This window comes from Crotalus tigris, unplaced genomic scaffold (assembly GCF_016545835.1).
Source record: "Crotalus tigris isolate CLP2741 ecotype Arizona unplaced genomic scaffold, ASM1654583v1 scf7180000017550.10884619, whole genome shotgun sequence".
Taxonomy (NCBI): domain Eukaryota; kingdom Metazoa; phylum Chordata; class Lepidosauria; order Squamata; family Viperidae; genus Crotalus; species Crotalus tigris.
The window spans coordinates 2908500-2929468 of record NW_024096468.1 but is presented as its reverse complement, the minus strand read 5'-3'; the positions used below and the strand labels follow the sequence as shown (position 1 = coordinate 2929468).

The following is a 20969-nucleotide window of genomic DNA, read 5'->3' as shown; positions in this document are numbered from 1 at the left end:
GAAGTTGTGGAAGACTATACAGTGAAGCAGAAAAAACTCCTGCTTTACTGGGCAGCCTTCACCACCCTGTGGATCAGCTTTACTAGGTAGCCCTCCATCTCTTTACAGATAAACGTCTGTTTATCTGAAAAGAGATGGAGGGCTACCTAGTAAAGCAGCAGCAATCTCCTGTTTACTAGGCAAGCTCCACCTTTACTAGGCAAGACCAGTACCTGCTTTTAACAGATGGGTTTTAATGGATCCACAGATTCCAGGCATCTGTCAGAATTCTCCACCAATCACATCAGTGTTGTGTTTGGCAGATGGTTTATTACCAGAAGCAACATGGAAAAAGGAGCCAGGTAGCAACACTAAAGGGTTTAACCTAGAATTTGGTTCAACAGCTTTTGTGCATGCTGTACCAGCATTCCTCCTTCTGGCAGTGAGGCAAAACAGAAGCTTTAGAAGCAGAACACAGACTAGTTGAGGACAATCAATTAATGTTATTATAGTTTTCTGATTTCAGCTCTTTAACTCAGCAGTGAGGAAAGCCCATGTTTTGTGTCTTCTACATGAGGGTTATGATTTTCAGCCTAATAATAGCCAAAGAAAAGCAACCCTCATCAGTGCTGATCACAAGAACTTATCAATATAGTTGAATGTGTGTATTATACATCCATATGCACATATACACATATATAAGCCCTGAATTCACTATAAGTCAACATCTTTATGATTTGGATATAATAAGCAGCTCATAGAAATCTGTCAGATGACAGGAAAACAATCCAAAAAAGATTTTAAAAATGTTTTCAGTTCTGCTAACAGCAAGGCCAGCAAACTGGCTTTAAAAGCTCTTTAAGATATTCATTTCTAGTAAGAATAGAAATTGATTACAGATTTTGCATTTGTCTAGGATTTCTATTTTTTCCTCAATTTTCCTTTATTTACTGAGAATCAGGCATGTTCATTCTTCAGTTCCCTGATCTTTTTTTTAATACCAAAACTGTTGTGTATCCAGATCAATGTCAGTACATCTCATGAAGTTGCTTTCTCATTGTGATTGTCATTTTATTGCAACATTAATGACAAAAGGACAGCTAGGAAATGCTATTGCAACATCATATGTACGTTGGCATTAAGCCGGTATATAACAGCACACAGGTAAGCACAAAGATCTACTTCTTTGCAACTAGAGGACTGGACATCTTCTGCACTCAGAATGGGCCGAGCAATTATCTGGACTGGTAATGTTATATTCAGTGTTTGAATGTTAAATGTTGATGCTGTGTTGTTTACTAAATTTCATTCTTCACTTATTTATGCTTCTATGCAACTATGAAGTATATTTTTTCTATATAAAATTCATAGAAAGATACATTAATTTACTCTAAATAGATATTTCTATTACAAAGGCCAAATTTTAATAGGTTTTTGCTTTCAAATCTGTTTCTAACAATGGAATAGTGGAAAAAGTATAGTGGCAAGATGAACAGGTAACACAACTTCGGTTTCTCAGTATCTTTAACAGGGAACTAAAGTAGAACTCTACAAATGGCCTTTTCAAAATCTTTCCCTTATTTATGATGGAACTTGTAGGGTTGTTTCAATGCAATTTTCAAGGAGAAAAATTCTCCAATATTTCCGGGCTGGGTTTCACTAGTAGCAATGAAAGTAGTATAGCTTGTCTGATTTGTTCTAGTAAGGTGACCAACTTTTTTACAATGAAAAGGAGGACACAAATAAATTGAAGAAAAAAATATCGTAAATAAAAGAAACATTTTATTCATTGCAACAATAATACAGACAACTTGCATGTGCAAAGTTTGCCAGCCGGGTATTTTGGTGCGCTCAGCAGCAATTCCTATTGGCTTTCGAAAGCCCATAGCGGGAGTAGCATAGCTCATGTAAAAGTTGAAAAAAAAACATCAAAAAAAGGTGCCGGAACACCGTTCTGAGCGTTCTATGAGGGGGAAAAAAAAGCCCTACAGATTAGTCTTCAAATATCGAAAAGGAGGACATGTAGGAGGACACTTTTTGAGGGAGGACAGAACTTACAAAAGGAGGACTGTCCTCCCTAAAGGAGGATGGTTGGTCACCTTAGTTCTAGGCCCAACGCTGTCTTGCAAGCTTCTAATGGTGAAGCATCCAAGGATCCATAGACTATAAAAGTATGGGCACAAAACTATTTGTGCTACTTCTTCACTTTCCTGATGCAGGAGCCATAGGATCTTTGGTACAATCAGTGCACTTTGGCAGGTCTATACATCAATATGACAAATTGTAAGGAAACGAGGAAAGGAATAGAAGAGAATAAAGACATGAAGAAATAGCAGTCAGTTGACAGTTTATTTTGCCAACAGCAACTTAGCTCAGGTGGAAAGGAATCTGGGAAAAAGCATTCAAAGACATTCTGCCTTAATTAGCTCACTATAAAGAAGGCTGAGAAATTCCTGTAATAGTTTTCAGAATTCTGTATTTATCCCAGACTCACATTCAAGGAAAATCTATGTAGTTCTTGCTTCTTTGATCTTGTTCGGCTCTATCCAGATAGATAATCAGATCCTCATTCAGGTTTGCATGGATGGCATCAAGGAATTTAGGTTTTCAGTAGCTGTGATGGAGATTGGTTACTGCCATTATTCTATGTGGGAGATATATATATTTAAAGTTTCAATTAAAAAGATAAACACTAACGCAAACTAAAAAAGAATAAATAGAAAAATAAAAATTAGTAATGAAAAAAGAAGAATATAAAGGAATGTCTTCTCCCTTCATCCCAATATGATGGGATGTATAAACAATTATAAAGTATAAATAAATATATATTTTAGTAACTTATTACCTTCTCTTAAAATGCCACTAATGATCTCTTTTTCCCATATCTCATCTCTTATCTATAAACAAATCCTTAAAGCCTTGTTAAATATTGATCACCAACAGTCAATTAAGGTTTACTAGCTGTAACAACATATCTATTTTAACCTTGATCAAACAAACCAACTTTATATTCCTTCCAGTAACAATCTTAATCTTTAGTCCTTTCAAAGAATATCTTAGAACTTGATTTCATATTATTTTTTTCTCTGTACCTTCCAACAAACTTCTTTAACAAGTTTTTTGTAAATTCAGCATAGGAAAATTATCCAGACCACTCTCTTAATTTGTTATTTATATATACTTTTTTAATTATTAAGATATCAGCTAGTTTCTTTCCTATATCCAATCTAGCATTTTTTTTTCTATATAATTCCTGTAGTGGCATAACCTGTCATTTTAAAACCCACTTTCAGATCAGTCTGAATTTTGCTAGTTAAAACTTGTTTCTCTTTTATAACATTTCAAAGACAATTTATCTATAGAGGCAGACACTCTTAAAATTAATTTCTGGATCCATAGTTCAAAAATATCCTTCCAAATGTCCAGTGTTAATTTTTTTTACTTTGTTTTACATTAGTAAGTCAAATTTTTGTGTTCTGTAATTGCAATCTTTACTTCCTTTTGATTCCCTTTAGTGTCCAACCTTCAAAGTCTAACCTTATCATTTTTTAAAAAAGAGAATTCTTTAAAGAATCACCTTGAACTGCAAGATGAGCAGCAAATAAATTAATAATTCAAAAATGAAACCATTTTCCATGGGAAAGATTCTTATAATTAATTTTAAAATATTATTTCAAATCTTTTTAGACACTTAGTCTGTTTATAACTTTCCAAAATCCAAATTCTGATCACCCTTTTGTTGTGTATTCCAAAATGTATTTTTTAAACATTTTTAAACTTGTATTTAAAACATTTTGCTAAGGATTGAAAGAAACTCACATAGTACTGTAAACCTTATCAACTGAAATGTTCCTAATAGCTAAAAAGCAGTTAACAAGCAATTTCTGAAACTGATTAGAAAAGGAAGTATGTAAATCCATTGATCTTTTGAAGGCACTGACAACACCTTCAGTAAGATGCTTATTCCCTCATCTCCCAGAGTAGTAAACCTTCTGGAGACTGCTGTCTTGAGGTCTCATCACAAGAAGCAACTACCAGGAGCACTTGTGAATGATCTCAAGTCCTCTCCTTGTCCAGAGAGAGACTGCAAAGAGCTAGTCTACTTGGTGGGCTCTTCATTTTGTTGTGGTCATCTAAATGTGGAGATATTTTCAGTTCACCACTTCTTCCCAGAAATCCCTTTATATGGGAGATTCTGGATAAGCAAAATAGATCAGAGGATCAGAACTGGCATGCAGAGGTTACGAATGTACCCTTCTGAAAGTAACCCACCCACTCTGCATCCAATTCTTATGTTTTTCTTGACATACTCAACTCACACTTCCAATAATTTCTCTCCTGATATATTCAACTCTCACTTGCTATGCAAGTAGAAGCATTTTGTATACACAGCCATTTTCATTTCTTTCAAAAAACATTCCATATAAGAGACCACACATTACCTACTGCAGTAATTGAACTAGCAGCTGCACATTTTAAAATGAATCCATTCATTTCCCTATCTTTAGTAAAGATTTCAGTGTGACACACCAATTCATTTACTTGCTCTAAATTTTTGACATGAATAGATTGCAAAAGTTAATTGATTTTTCCTGTGAACTTGGGTTATCAGTACATTTCATTTCAGATTCTTATGCCTCATTGTCTTAAACTAGTTATCTGACATGTGCCACAAATCATGCAGGTTTGCAATCACAGAATTGTCTGCATATAAAAGACGTACATTTCCATCCCAGGCTAATGCAGTTCTAACAGTCCTCCAATGATTCCTCAGACATAAATATATTAAAGAACCCAAAAGACATCATACAGCCTTGTCTTACAACATTTTTCATTGTTGAAGCATTTACTAAGCATTCCATTTACTTTCTTACATGCTTTACTTCTATATATTCTACACTTGTTGCATTCGGCAACCAACCAGCCTTCAACTTCATTTTCATAGGAAAAGTTCTATAATTCACACCTATATGCATTCACTGTATTAATAATGCATGTAAAGATTCCGGTTTGCTTTCATACATTTCTCAGCTGAAGAGGAAAAATCTAATATGTACACCCCCTACTTGGCACAAAAGGACACTGCACTTCACAGTTTTACTTACTGATGCTTGATGTACTCTTTCTGTTAGAATTCTACCTTCCTACACACATTTAACAAACCAATACTTCCTATGGGGTTTACATTTGTTCTCATTACTTTTCATAGTATGAAAAGTGATCTCTAGCTTCATTATTCATGCTCTCTAACTTCATTATTTGTGTGTTTGTGTGTGTGTGTGTGTGAGAGAGAGAGAGAGAGAGAGAGAGAGAAAGAGAGGAGGGAGGGAGGGAGGGAGAGAGAGAGAGAGAGAAAGAGAGAGAGAGAGAGAGAGAGAGAGAGAGAGAGAACTAAATTACCAGCTTTACTCATACGTGTGTCATATATACCACTCACTGCTAATGTAAGTTTAGTTCAGTTTTGACACATCTTGGCCAGGATGCCACAATTTTCATCAAACGTTACCCACACTATTCTTAAAGAAATAAGCTCTTTAATCTACAGGCTACCTTGCAGAGCCAACATATAGTTGCCTGTACCCCATCAAAGGAGATAAAAGGAGTTTTCTGGCACATTCAAAGTGAAATATAAAAAAGCAATGATAGCAAATATTGATCATATTATGCACCATAATCTTAAATGCAAAGAGGCTGTATTACTTAGCTCATTTGTCTTCTATTTTCCTTTTATTCTAGGTTTAGCTGTCTTGCTGTTTCTTCACTGCAGTAAGTAATCATATAGTACCATCTTATTTCCTAATGAATCATAAGAAAACAGGAAAAATTAAGGCTTGATTTATTGGGCTCTAATAAAATATTCCATAAAGAAATCAACAATGGAAAGTGCATGAAGGCTGGTGATATCTTTCATGGGCCCAAGCAGCATGAGAAGTTAGATTTAGACCAGTGGTTCTCAACCTGTGGGTCGGGACCCCATTTGGGGTCGAACGACCATTTCACGGGGGTCACCAAACAACGCAGTCTGCCATTTTTCCCCCCTTTTCCTTAGCTGTGCTACTCCCTTTTATTCTATTGGCTTTTGAAAGCCAATAGAATAGACTCTCTTGAATAAAGTCTAATTCTATTGGCTTTCAAAAGCCAATAGGAATTGTCCAGGCTGTCTCTGCCCTACTAAGCCCACCAAAAGTTCCATTCTGCAAACGGTGCTGCACCAGTTGAGTAGTCCTCGACTTACGACTGGTTGAGTAGTCCTCGACTTACGACCGGTTGGGGGGTCGCGGCATTAAAAAGGTTGAGAACCACTGATTTAGACATTCACCAACCATTGCAGCAATATACAGTAAGCAGGACAACAAGTGACAAGTAATTGTTTATGCCAGATAATCACTTTTGTGAGATGGGTTGTGACATAAATTTGATAAGTAAAAATATTAAATAAATGTGACACACTATTCCCTCAAATCTAGTAGCAGGTGTGACAAGAAGAAAGGTAGATAAATGGAGAACCCAATAGAAGCTGTTTCTGGAATCAGAAAGATAATAATAAACAACAGAAAAGAACACATTCTGATGGGTAGAAAAAATATTCTGAACAAAGAACTTTGCGTCATTCAACTTCATTAGAAAGTGATTTACAGTATTAAAAGTTCTGCTATTTGTGTCATTTATGCTTCTCCATGTTAGCATTCCTCATGGTAGCCAATCTTGATATTGTAGAAAGTCAGCATACACCCACCCTCGTAGAGAATTAAATATTTGGTGGATATTAAACAAAGGCAGAATATTATATTTCCCCAAAGAAATGGGAAAACTCTTAGGCAGAGAGAGCCCCCAGTCTCCCTTTCTTAAGGCAGAAATGCAGATTTGGCAATCCTTTCAGAAAGGCTGAGGCAAACCACTCATAAGCAAAATGCCTTCAGCTCCACAGTGATAGGATTAAGAATTTACATACCCCACCCAAAAACTAAAAGCAGGACATGACCTTTAGGATGTAATAGGATTAATCAAATATATACCATCTTCAGATTAGCAAAAGACATAAAAGCCCACCTCATTGCACAACCTCCTGGAGCAAAGAATGTATAAAATCCTACCTATCCCAACCCCATATGGCCAGCTGTCCCAGAACCACATGCTACTGGTGGTTCTGCTCATCATTAAACGTTCTTTCCAAACAGCCAGCATCCATTTTTATTTCCAGCATCTTAGCCTCCATTTTATTTTCAGCAGCCTCTATTTTAATTACTCCCAGCTTAGACTGGATCTGATTATTTTTCTTTCAACAATATATTTTATAGACATTCCTAAATACTCATATTTTCATTATCCAGGTCTTTTTATGAATGTTATATATGCATGCATGTGTGCATTTTAATCAATGCTTTGGACAAATAATCTTAAAATATGTAAATGCTTTATACTGCTTTATGATGTTATACTGTTATTTAATAATATTGTTATTCAATCAATACAACCAAAAAAATGTATGCAAGAAGTGTTAAAAGTAAGTAATAGAAAAAGTAAATAGGACTCTGATGATGCTATACCCAATGCCAGTGAATGATTCCCCCATGTTTCTGTGTTGTCTTTTTTATTCAAATTGGTCTAAAAACTTAACTATGCCTTTTTAAAGAAGTAGTCACAATGAAATAGATGACGATTTTATTCTTCCCCTTCCAGTGGACACCAGAAAGGAACTCCAGGAGAGTGGCCATATTCTGTTTTATTCCCATTACTATTTACTATGTTTAGAACCTTATACCATGAGCCGAGGTGGCGTAGCAGTTAGAGTGCAGTACTGCAGGCCACTTTAGCTGACTGTTCAGCGGGTCAGCGGTTCAAATCTCACCTGCTCAAGGTTGACTCAGCCTTCCATCCTTCCGAGATAGGTAAAATGAGGACCCAGATTGTTGGGGGCAATGTAAATATACATATACATTGCTTACTGGTGTACACCGCTTAGAGAGTGCTTGCACTTAAAGCGGTATATAAGTCTCATAAATAAATAAATAAATACAATTTTGAGTACTATTTTCAAATTATCATTTTATAATTTTACAGTTTAAATAACAGATAGTGAGAAATAGATTCATTTATATCCATTTTGCTAATTATCCCTTAAGTAACTTACAATACTAGACACTACTGCATTAAAATTTAAGTAGTTTAATAATTTGCAAAATAGTTTTAGTAAGCTAGCAAATTAGCTCTGTTTATTTTAGGGAGGCTGGTACCTTTAATGTTGTATTATATTTATTTTTATCCTGTTTTAAATGTGAATTTAATTTTGGTCACTGATCATGATAATAAAGATACAAAACTAACATTTCTTAATTTGATTTCTTCCAGATAGGTTGGATTATTTTTCTTACAACTGACCATGATGGTTGGGATTTTAGGGAACTGCAATTCAGTATATCTGGATTTTGCTAGTTTGGGAGTAAGTCATTAAACAGATAAACCAATAGAAATATCTTATTTTCTTGGGAGAAGTGACTAACTGAACAGACCAAGATGTCTTTCATATACAATCTCATTTCCACAGGTTCTGCTTTCAAACTGGTTTGCTATTTCACCAACTAGGCTCAGTATAGGCAAGATAGAGGGAAATTCTTGCCTAAAGACATTGATCCCAAACTGTGCACTCATCTCATTTACGCATTTGCGGGAATGAAAGACCATAAGATCACGATGGCAGAGTGGAATGATGAACAGCTCTACAAGGATTTCAATAACCTCAAAAAAATGTATGGAGCAAGTGGGGAGGGTGGGTGTAAGGGGTCTTTCCAGAAATTCCTGGAACTGGGATTTTGCATTATATGATAGTAGAAGGAAGTATATAAAAATTTTACACAGGGAACTTTATGGAAGCTGAAGCAGAAATGTAATCAAGGCAATCACTTGACATAATGTAGTAGTACCCATATATAATCATATTTTTTTAAAAAAAATCACTAGTAAAGTAGATTAGTAAGTATAAGGAACAGTGCAATTGTAGGCAACGTGCTTGCTCAAAACGGTTACAATCCCCTGAAAGTTTTCAGTAAAGAATGCAGTTTTGTCCTTATTCTCTTCCAACCCCAAGGACTACACTAGAAAACAAAAGTTTTTTTAATTCCTTTTGTATAATAAAGTGATGCAGCTTGGAAAAACTGCAAAAAGGTTTATTTTGCCTACATTGTAAAGCATCAACCTGGATCAGGCCCAATGAATTTTTCTAAGCATGAAAAACACATAAAATATGCAAGATAAACTAGTTAAGAAAAGAAACTGAATTCTACTAACCAACTTTTTTTTTCTCATTTAGGAATCCAGGATTGAATACACTTTTAGCTATCGGTGGATGGACATTTGGTAGTACAAAGTAAGAACCTCAGAGATATCTATGGAGGGGACTGCATTCATTATGTTATGATAAACAATTCTAGGTGGCAACTGCCAAAACATAGGACTAATTCTTGGGATGCTCTTTCTGTGGCGCTCTTTGAGGGTCCTACTTTGCAATTATTTTTATTGTTGTACATTGGTTTGTGATTATTTCCTATAATTCTGCTAATAGTAACAATGACTGCACAAGATGAAAAATATGAAACTGTAATAAAAAAAGTTAGCAAATGTGCATAAAACTGGCTACTGTACATACGTAATCATGTAGTAATATAATATTCATGTTTCAAAACCTGTTTAAAACAGCAAATATTATTTGGAACTAAAATTGAAAAAAAATAGAAGGAAGATTTGATTGGAAATACATTATTTGGGACTAAGTATCTTTTCAAGTCAAAAAAGATAGAACTTTAAAAAAAAGATATTAACTATGTCTTCCCCCTCTGTAAACTAACATAAAAAGTTCATTTCTATGGAAAGTGTACGCCATATTCTGTAGGATGGGTACTGATACTGAATGGGAACACATATGATATATGTACATGACAAAATCAATTGGTATCCTGTTTGTTTGATGTGCTCATAAGCAACTTCTTTGCTAGATTCTCTGCAATGATAGCTACTGCTCCCAGTCGCCAGATGTTTATTTCTTCTGTGGTTTCATTCATCCGAAAACATGGCTTTGATGGCTTAGATCTAGACTGGGAATATCCTGGTGCCAGAGGCAGCCCTGCAGAGGATAAACAACGTTTCACCTTCTTAGTTCAGGTACTGCAAAATTTTAAGTTGATGAAAAAATGCAAACAGCAAATAAAAAGTTTCTTGCTGCAATGTTATTTTATACTAGCGAATTCTATGTATGGTAGTGTTAGTGAATCAAAACATCAGGGAATATTCCAAAAGTTGTATAGAATGACTGCTGTTTAATAATTACTGTATTACTAGAACCAAGTCTTAACAGACTTGCATACGCAATCAGTTACTAGATTCCAAAATGTAATATAGGGAAACCTTTTTTTTATCTAAAGCTAAGACCCCACAATGGGATGATACACATCAAATGCTCAAATGTAAATCTGTTAATAAACACAGCAAGTAAGCAATATGGATTTTTTCCCCCTTCTGTTCAATTGTGTGTGATTCTTGGAGATTTCTTGGACTTCTTGTAGTTTTCTTTGCAAAGGTTTTGCCTTTACAAAAGGCAAAATGGTTTGCCTTTGTCTCCTTCCAAGGTCTAAGAAAGAGAATCATTAGTCCAAGCTGGCTTTGTGTCTAAAATAAGACTAAAACTCTACATCTCCTGGTTTCTAGCCTATGCCTTAACCATTATATCAAACTGGCTCTCAAGCGATATGTAATAGATACCTAAAAACCTCTTTAATAAAAATAGAACTCAAACAAGAAGTATCCTGGATTTGCAGTTACTTTGGACACAAAAGTGACAGAATTGATATCACTATCCACTCATTCAATCACCTGCTTCTTTTTGAATAACCTACATTTTTAATTTATATTTTATTTTATTTTATTTTTTAAAAATGATGGGTAAAACAAATGCTGTTATCTGCTTATCTTAGGAAATGATGAAAGAATTTACAGCAGAAGCTCAGAAAACAGGAAAGAAAAGACTCTTGCTTAGTGCTGCCGTTGCTGCTGGGAAGCAGACTATTGACAATGCTTATGAAGTAGACAAGATCTCAGAGTGAGTATATATGCTAGAAAAAGTATTAACTAAAATGGCAAGCATGCTCACGTTTAAATTAATTTGATCTGTTGGCTCCAACATTGTAAGTTAACAAATTCTTATTCCTTAGTTGCAAAATGTCTTACTTTTTGGAGTCATTCAAATTACAGGTAGTCCTACAGTTCGTTTAGTGACCATTCAAAGTTACAACAGCACTGGAAAATGTGACTTATGATCATTTTTCATAGTTATGACTTTTGTGGCACCCAATGATCATGTGAACAAAATTCAGATGCTCAGCAACTGGTTCATATTTATGACCTTTGCTGTGCCCCGGGGTCATGTGATCACCTTTTCCGGCCTTCTGACAAGCAAAGTCAATGGGGAAGCCCACCTAACAACTGTGTTACTAAACTTATCAACTGCAGTGATTCACTTAACAACTATGGCAAAAAAAGTTGTAAAATGGGACAAAAGTCACTTAACAAATGCCTCACTTAACAACAAAAATGTTTGGGCTCAATTGTGGTCGTACGTTGAGATCTACCTGTATGATAATAAAGATGTAAATTTTAATATAATGTAAGTATATTATATTTATATAATATAAATGTTCTTACTTTCCTCATAGATCTCTGGACTTTATCAACCTCATGACATATGATTTTCATGGAGCCTCAGATGGAGTCACAGGACATGTCAGCCCCCTATTCCCTGATACTGTATGTGATAAACACTTTTTTATCCCATAGAGAATCTTTACATCTAGAGTAAAGTAATTACTCTATTTAACACTTGTTACATTCAGAACACAGTCTAACACAGAGAGATTGAGAATCAGCATGCTGGTTTAAAATATTTTATTCAACACTTTCCCTTTTAATATATTCATGTTGTGCACCTGAAAAATTACAATAGTTCTCTAAACAGTGACTCTCAACAATTACTAGCTCCTTAAAACTGCTAGTAAAAAGATCTGTGAGACCTGCTTTTCTTAATAATTATCATTGTATTTCTTTTCATTTGTATACATGAGCCCAAAATATTGAATGTTGTTCATTAATCATATCTGTTAGAATTAAAAAATATCTAGATTATTCTGTAGGCAATAAAGGAACATACACTATTACTTACAAAAACATTATTTTTGTAAAAAGAAAAATTCTAACTATGTAATATCAGATAGGAAAACACAAGTGAACACTGGGCGTTATCTAACAAAATGAAATTCAATGATGAAAAAAGTAAGGTTCTACATTTAGGCAAGAAAAAACAAATGTATAGTATAGGGAGTACCTTGCTCAATAGTAGTAACTGTGAGAGGGATCTCGGAATCCTAGTGGACAATATGAGCCAGCAGTGTGCTGCAGCTGCCAAAAAAGCCAACACAGTGCTGGGCTGCATTAACAGAGGGATAGAATCAAGATCACGTGAAGTATTAATACCACTTTACAATGCCTTGGTAAGACCACATTTGGAATATTGCATCCAGTTTTGGTCACCACGATGTAAAAAAGATGCTGAGACTCTAGAAAGAGTACAGAGAAGAGCAACAAAGATGATTAGGGGACTGGAAGCTAAAACATATAAGTAACGGTTGCTGGAATTGGGTATGTCTAGTTTAACAAAAAGAAGGATGAGGGGGGACATGATAGCAGTGTTCTAATATCTCAAGGGTTGCCACAAAGAAAAGGGAGTCAAGCTATTCTCCAAGGCGCCTGAAGGCAGGACAAGAAGCAACAGATGGAAACTGATCAAGGAGAGAAGCAACCTAGAACTAAGGAGAAACTTCCTGACAGTTAGAACAATTAACCAATGGAACAACCTGCCTGCAGAAGCAGTGAATGCTCCAACACTGGAAGTTTTTAAGAAGAGATTGGACAGCCATTTGTCCGAAATGGTATAGTGTTTCCTGCCTGAGCAGGGGGTTGGACTCGATGACCTCCAACTTTATTATTATTATTATTACTATTATTATTATTATTATTAAGTTTCAAAGTAATATAAAAGTTTTTTTAATCTTATGCCACCTTAGAAAATTATCTATCTGTTAAACTATTTGTTCTTTGCCTATACAACATCCAGTGAAAATATGGATGAAATATAATTTTGAAATACCTTTATTATTTTTCTAGTATCTATATCTTAAGCATTTGTAGATGGAGATAGGATATTACAGTGTCAATGTGTTAACCTTTTTCCTACAATTCTGTTTGTTTCCTGCCTATTCCAGATACTTCATGAGTATAATAGTGAATGACATCCAAAAAGTTTGAGTGACAATAGAGTTTTACTCATTAGTTTCTTTCTATAATCTTCCTTGCATTCCTTACAAAACTGCTGCATAAATTCATAAGATCCTCTAATCAATTCAACATGCTATTGGTAAAATTCCAAATATTTCTGAACTACAGTTTCTTCACAATTGGCAATACTGATTGATACAACTTCTGCAGCTCAAAACGTGGAAAGCGAGGGAGTTCCTCACCCATCTGAAAGGAATAAGCTTTTCCTCAGTATGAAATGAAAGGCTATTTGTTGGGAAGAAAAAATGCCAGTCTAAATGTCTTAAAATAGAACCATTTTCCTTGGTATATGTGACAGTATTTTCACCGATATATTTATGTTAGGACTGCAGCATAATTGAATAATAAAAAGGTTTAGCCGCAAAACCAGACAAAATGGATTGAAGTCTTGCTTATTCATTTATTGCACCAAAGGACAATGCTGTGAAGTACTGGAAGAGCAAGGGAGCACCACCTAAAAAGATTGTTCTGGGAATTCCCGCCTATGGACGAACCTTCACCCTTTCTACTTCACAGAATGGAGTGAAGGCACCAACTTCAGGGCCTGGCATAGCTGGTATTTACACAAAAGAGAGAGGATTTTTGGCTTATTATGAGGTAAGGAAAAGATATATAGTTATGCCCCCTTCACTTCTCCAAACAAGAATAAATTCCAAGAAGCCCAGCACTTGCTCATGTTTGATCCCATTTGGTAGATACTGCAGAGATGTATTGATATTTTTAAATCATACATTTATAAGTAGACAGGTTGGTAGAGTTGAAATGATTTAAAATATCAGTATACTCACTGCTTCCAGAACAGATCTCTAGAATGAAGCATCTTGGTATTCAGTCCTAGATTACAACTTCCTTATTGTGGGGATGCGAGGATATTGCCTTCTTCTCTTACTATTCTGTTTTCTATTGCAAACCTAATCTTAATAGATACAAGGGATGAAAACAGGGAGTCATTTGTTGTTCCTTGTCTCCTACAATTTGTCTGAAAACTTTCTAATGAAAACTTTGGCCAAGTACTAAAGATGCATTCTTGGAATATCCTGAGTTATTCATGTTTCTTTGCCAAGACAAAATACATCTGTCTCAAGTCAAGTTATACTCTGTTTCAGATCTGTGACTTTAAAAATGGTGCTACCACAAAAGTGATTGAAGATCAGAAGGTTCCATATTCCTTCAAAGGAAACCAATGGGTAGGATACGATGATATCAGCAGCATTACTAATAAGGTAAGGATTATATATTTTAATTTAAATGCTTATGTATTCTTCTAGCAACCTTTCCGTTCATAAATCACAAGATGGTAACAACATAGACTGGTTAAGGGTTCTTTATATGTGAAAGGCATTTTTGTAGAAATTACAATGGTCCTGGTTTTCACTAAGCATATATCAGTGGAAACCTATGGTTAATCATATTTTGCTCAGACATATAACCTTGTAACCATGCAGGCTGGCTTGAGACATTGTGGTGCTGTAGGCAAAGTCATATTCTGACACCCCATGTAAAGAGGCACCCTCTTGCTTCTTTTTTCCTTCTAGGTTTTGAGTTTCACATGTACAATTTCCAGCCTGGATAATTTTTCCCCTTTTGGGGGGAGGGGGGACATCTTCACTATATTTACCCTGAATCGCAGTAAATAATTTTAAATACATCAAAATCCATTGTAGCCATAGGGCAACCATTCTGTGAAATTATATTTAACCCTCAAGTGAGTGCACTAGTACATGAATATAACTTGCTCAGTCAGTATCTTCCTATCCAACTTTGGTCTTGCATCATGAATATTAGCTTCCTGGAGTCTATAGCTATAGTAATAATTTCTTTTTCGTGCCTTGCAATGTCTGGCTAGTGTGCTATTCATTACTGCTTGACCAACTTTATGGGTGTTTTCAAAAAGGGCAGAAAGAAAAAGTTTTAAAGCACCAAGGAAGGATTACCAGATTTTATACTAATATTTCACCAGTCTTTTCAATTTTTGCACCCCCTAAAATTTGGTGCCCTAGAGAAGTTCCTATTGCCAAGCCTAGCACCATCTCCAAACCATGGCAAATCATGGCAGCTGAAACTGTTGAGCATTGTGATTTCTATTTGAGTTCAAGCCTTTGAATTCCTATTTTCTGTTTCATTTAGGTCCAGTATTTGAAAAAACAAAACCTGGGAGGTGGTATGGTGTGGGCCTTAGACCTAGATGACTTCAGTGGCTCCTTTTGCAAAGAAGGAAGATACCCACTTATTCACACTCTGAAAAAGCAGATGAGTTCCACAAATTAATTGGGTAATATTTAGGGTTTTTTTCCTTAAAGTCATATTTTAACGGAACCAAGCATTTACCCAACATCCTCATTCTACTGGTATTTCCCATTATATAGTTTATATGAAAAGTTTCAACATTTCTGTAAAAGGGAAAGCATTTTCTTTACCATAATGCTCAAGATCTTATATCACTTTTTTCCAATACAAACATCTATAGCCATCTGAAATAGTAAAACTTACTAGTAAATATTTACTATCTTGCCCTCCAATAGGTCAACTATGTATGGTTTAAAAAAAAGCTTTACTGAATGACTCTAAAGTCTAGTATTAGAAAAAAATCTTTCGGTTACATTGTCAACATCACAGACATGTGTTGAGTTTGTAAGATTTTGCTCTCCCCTAGTGAAGGTATTCAGAGGTCAGTTCTAAACAATGTTTATTCAAAAGTGAGACTTCGTTTAATTCACTAAACTTGTGCGGATTGATCATGATAAACCTTAACAAGGCACTTGATCTCATGGAGGCAAGTAACTCCTTGACAAGGAGTCCACAAGGAAACAATCTGCTTTACTTCGCAAAGGGACAGGAGGGGAACTTCTGTTATTTTGGAAAGCGAAGAGGCACAGCCTCCTTATTTCTCTGAGTAGAAGTGGTGTTGGGAGGGGGAAGCATAGAAAAGCTTTTCCCTTTCCACTCAGGATCTTTGTCCCCACTAGGCACCATAAGCACGAAAGGCAACAGTATACAATACACTGGTTGCATGTTCTGTTGAGAGATTATTCATTTTAAGAGCAACAGAGTTTGAAGGGACCTTGGAAGTCTTCCATGCAATATTTGTCAGTGCAGCATGAACAGGCAAGAAAACCTATACTGAATAGAAAAGATTCTAGAGCAAAATTTGATTTTAAAGAATCCTATTTCATTTCAAAGGAATTGCTACCGTAGGAGGAATAATATGATATGTTATGGGTCTACTATGTCCTCCGGTTTTGATTTTCTTTTTAGATAAATATAGCATACTTTGGGAGAACATAAATATTTCTAAAATGTCACTTTAACCCTACTATTATTTTGTAAAAGATTTTACTGTTATTTCCCCCTTTTTGCTCCCTTTGTAGTAAATCAGATTTAACCACATGGAATAGTCATTGAGAACCAATGAACTGAACCAGACTCATAGAAACATTTCTTGAATAGGCAGATGATGGCGTATTGCCAGGCCTACATTTTTAAATGCCCCACTGAATTAGAGTTTGCAGAATATTCTTGTCCTTTCAACAAGACAGATATAAACTAAGATTTGCAGCCCCAAATCCATGGAACATTTAGCCACGCCCCCCCTGCAGTCCAGAATGGATTCCACTTAGCTTGCTTTTACAGGTAAAGCCAAGATGCATCTTTTTGAATTTTGAAATTCAGCTGTTGATAAATATACTTTGTTATTAATACTACTACTACTACTACTAATAATAATAATAATAATAATAATAATAATAATAATAATAATAGTTGTTGTTATGACCACCCCTCCAACAGAGGAGCGATTGGGCAGAATACACAATTAAACAACAGAATACACAATTAAATGTTTTGAAACCATGACAACAAAACCACCCAAACTAAAAAGGAGCCATAACAATTGAAAACATGAAGACCTGACTCCATACACATAGAGTCAGGTCTTAAGGGTCTTCCAGAACACCATATTTATCGGGGGGGGGGGAAACACTATTGAAGAGGGGCAGCAACAAAGAAAGTATTTCATAGGCTGTAAGCTACCCAGAGGTTTAGAGGAGGGCTAGAAATATAGTTGAGAGAGACTGTGTAGCTTGAAATGTTGCTAAACTAATGTGGTGGTTTTTTTGGCAGTTTTTCTCTTTCAGGTTCAGCAACATTCCTGAAGATGAAATGTCAGATCTAGGTCCAAGACAAACTGCTTCACCAGCAGCAAACAGCTTTTCACTTTGATAAGGCTAAAGGGAACTACAGCATATTAAATTACGAATTTTATATTAGACTATAAGTAATTGGATCCAACAAGTACCATTTCCATATGCTGGGTCCAGTAAGACTAATGCTTGACAATCCGTATAGATGTTGCAACTATTTTAATTGAAGCACTGGTCCTCACCAATCCCAAAGATAATCACATTCTATAATTAGCAATGTATTGTCTCTAAATTAAACTATCCATTTTTTCCAATCAATACATTTCTCTAACCTTTAATACATGCATCCTTTGATCTTTATTTCAGTGTGTAAACAAGATATTATTACTTCATGATAATATTAATTACTGTTTTATAGTAATAGTCTAAAGTGCACCAGAAATAAACTAATTGCAATCATAGCAGTTATATTTTTCTTTGTATCCTTACAGATTACAGTAGCAGATTACCATATTAAATAATAATGGCCTCTCTCTATTTGAGTCTATCCACTTTGCTGCTGGTCATCCTCTTTTCTTTTCTTCCACCTTTCCCAGCATTATAGACTTCTCTGGAGATCTAGGTCTTTGCATAATGTGTCCAAAGTAGGATAAAGATTCAGCTTGTGCTGAAGATAAATTTGATAGAAAATTAACTATGGCATACATACTATTTTACATGGTGCAGCAAAAAAAAAAAAAAAAACCAAGCATTGTAGCTCTGTCATTTATAGAGTCTGAATACTGTGCTAAGAATAAGCATGCATGGAGCTTCCATGGCTGAACAAAATATTGCTAATGAAATAACCAATTCCAATCACATTATCTGAAAACAACGTGGGATACATAAGAAGTGCATGTACAAAGCAGTCCAGATTCAATTTAAAACATAGAAACAGTGTATATAAACTATGCACCAATCTATTTTTCACTTGGCAGTATATGTGGCCAAGAAATTTCTTTCATTATTTTATTTGATTATTCATGATTATAAAAGACAGAATAATCACTTAGTTTTACATTTATAGCATGACTTGAGTATTAGTTTCTAAAAAAAAAAAAAAAAAGCTACGGGCTGCATTTATCTTTCCTGATGTTGAAATTGAGATTATATCAGCTGTATTTGTGTCATTGGTGAACTCTGCTTCCTTAAAAAAGAGTACCTATGTTTAGAAGTTCCTTCCCTATTCTAGAGTAACTGACTCTTATTTAAGCTGAATTCATCCTGAAATTAGTGACCAAACTTGCATAATTGTCACCCATGAGGATTTGAAACTTGCCTTAATTATGAATGAATAATTTTTTTAAAAAAATGTCTACAGTTTTTATGCCCTGTCAATAAACAATCCATGAGTAGCATTTGATTAATGTTGCTCTGGAATTTACAGGAGTCAAATATATTATTGTATTGAATGAGCGATTTCTGCGATTGTTCTGCCTAAAATTCTCTAAAAGAGAATCAAACTAGGTTTGTAAAAGACTAATTTCACAGCATTAAATTTTTTTAAAAAAAATTACAATAGAAGCTGCCCTGCAAAAAATGAAAGTACCTCATAAAAAGGTTTTAAAATGAAGTAAGGAAATGAAAATTGGATAAATTAATCATATGCTATTATTTCTGCAATTAATGTATTATTTAACACATATACACGATGAACAGAGATTTCTAAATTCATAATGTGAGTGAAATCCATTCTCTTCAATGCATTCCCTCCCATGTACACATGTCTGTGCACACACACACACACAAACACATACAAAAGATGTCTCATACAAGAGGTGGTAAATCTTGGCAAAGATAGACAGTAACAATAATAAATGTGAGTTTGTGATTTTCGGCAAATCCTCAGGGGCTACTCCAGATGTACTCAAAACCATATTCTTGATCTTGTTCTAAGATTGGTGCTTTTCCACCTTTTCTTCAAAATTTGAGTTGATCTTCAGTATCTGATTGTATTTAAATGTATTGCAGTTCTTCCTGTTTCCCAGGGTGCTTCCAAACATGGCGCTTCTTGTGCTACACTCAAAAAAGGAATTCTTTCTACCTTCCTTAATGTGCAGGAAAAACTGGTGAGAGAAATTCAGGGAAGGAAGCAGGGCAACAGCTCCAGAAGCCCCTCCCCAACTATATTATAAGGAAGTTGAGATATGGTGGTGAAACTGAAAAACAAAACAAAACCACCAGAAGCCAGAAATAAGGAAATTGTGGGCAAACGGAGAAACAGTCATAAGGAAACACTGTCTTGATCTAAATCAAAAATTGACAACTTCATACTCATAATCCATTCAAGGTTCAGCCACATCTGGGCACTGTCCGCATAGATTTCTTAATATAAATTTAATAAATGAATACATTTTTAAAGGTGTAGATCAGTGTTTCTCAACCTCAGCAACCTGAAGATGTGTGAACATCAATTCCCAGAATTCTGAGACATTTAGGTTACATCGTTCTTTCCTTCTTCTATCTTCTTTCCTTGCTCCCTCCCTCCTTGCCTGCCTTTCAACTATCTCTATTCACTTCTGATATAACTTTCTTCTTTCTCTTAATTTTAGAGACAACCAGCATACTGGATCTATTGTTTTTTATTTCCTGAATCTGTGCTGTTTACCATTTATTCCTTTAATGTCCCAACTCTCAATTTCTTATAACCCAAAGACCTCACCAGATAGGTCTGTACTATTGGCCATTGTGGTTTTGATCAACTGAAGGTTTAGTAGGAAAAAGAAAAAGCAGTCTAGTTATCAGCCATACTCTTAGCCATATGCACACCATATGCTTCATTCACTGTTACTGGTAAACCCATCATATTTGGATCAATATTCCACAATTGCAATCAAGGCCCAGATTTATTTCAAGAATGTTCAGGTTTTTCTATGCAAGCTAGGAGTTCTCATTAACAAGCCATTCTGTTACCTGTATTTTACCAACTAGAAGTGATATAATACACCAAAACAGTTAAGAGGGAAGAAAAAAATTCCATAAAAAGATTGGCTGTGAATAATTTGTTTTGACTTTTATTTATTGTACTTTTTTCCCTTTATTTATCAACAAAAAACAGATTTTGTTTCTGTCCAAGACAAAAAGAGTAACTTTTGCCAGAATAAGTATTATAGCTACCACCTTTGGTAGTCTTAATCTAGTTTGCCAGAATAAGCTTAATAACTAACCCAAAAGACAGATTTTCTACAAGTTATTAAATAGATGGCCTAAAAACATCAAATATTATCTTTTTTCAATAACATGCACTTTTCGTTTGTCCACCTTTACAAATGCAACAGTAATTGTCTTTGCTAAACCTGGCAATCCCCATTTCACTGCAGAGTACAAAAATCCCAGCCATATCATTTTAAGGACATAAAAAGTGATAATTATTAAAAAGGGAAAGCAGAACATATTAAGTAAATTATCTATAGGACAGAGAAATACATATTCTCT

At 35.0% G+C, this 20969-nt stretch overlaps 1 protein-coding gene and 1 long non-coding RNA gene across 3 annotated transcripts in view; one reads left to right on the top strand and one right to left on the bottom strand.

The window, feature by feature from the left end:
• The window catches only part of LOC120306689, an 88584-nt gene that overhangs the window by 53597 nt on the left and 14018 nt on the right, over nt 1-20969 (bottom strand). Inside the window, exons 3-4 of the long non-coding RNA XR_005556374.1 lie at nt 5680-5775; nt 2474-2623 (exon numbers count right to left, since the gene is read on the bottom strand). This is a non-coding gene — a long non-coding RNA (uncharacterized LOC120306689). The remainder of the gene's footprint in view (nt 1-2473; nt 2624-5679; nt 5776-20969) is intronic.
• LOC120306680 (chitotriosidase-1-like) lies at nt 1177-17954 on the top strand. 2 transcript variants are annotated; one of them, XM_039340302.1, is made up of 11 exons: nt 1177-1226; nt 5716-5745; nt 8525-8726; nt 9287-9343; nt 9969-10134; nt 10944-11068; nt 11682-11772; nt 13771-13953; nt 14463-14579; nt 15484-15628; nt 17476-17954. In XM_039340302.1, the coding sequence occupies exons 3-10, from the start codon at nt 8650-8652 to the stop codon at nt 15622-15624; spliced, it is 957 nt and encodes a 318-aa protein (XP_039196236.1). In that variant the 5' UTR covers nt 1177-1226; nt 5716-5745; nt 8525-8649; the 3' UTR covers nt 15625-15628; nt 17476-17954. The 2 variants fall into 2 exon arrangements, with proteins under 2 accessions (XP_039196236.1, XP_039196246.1); XM_039340312.1 differs by lacking the exon at nt 8525-8726 and having other exon boundaries at nt 1178-1226.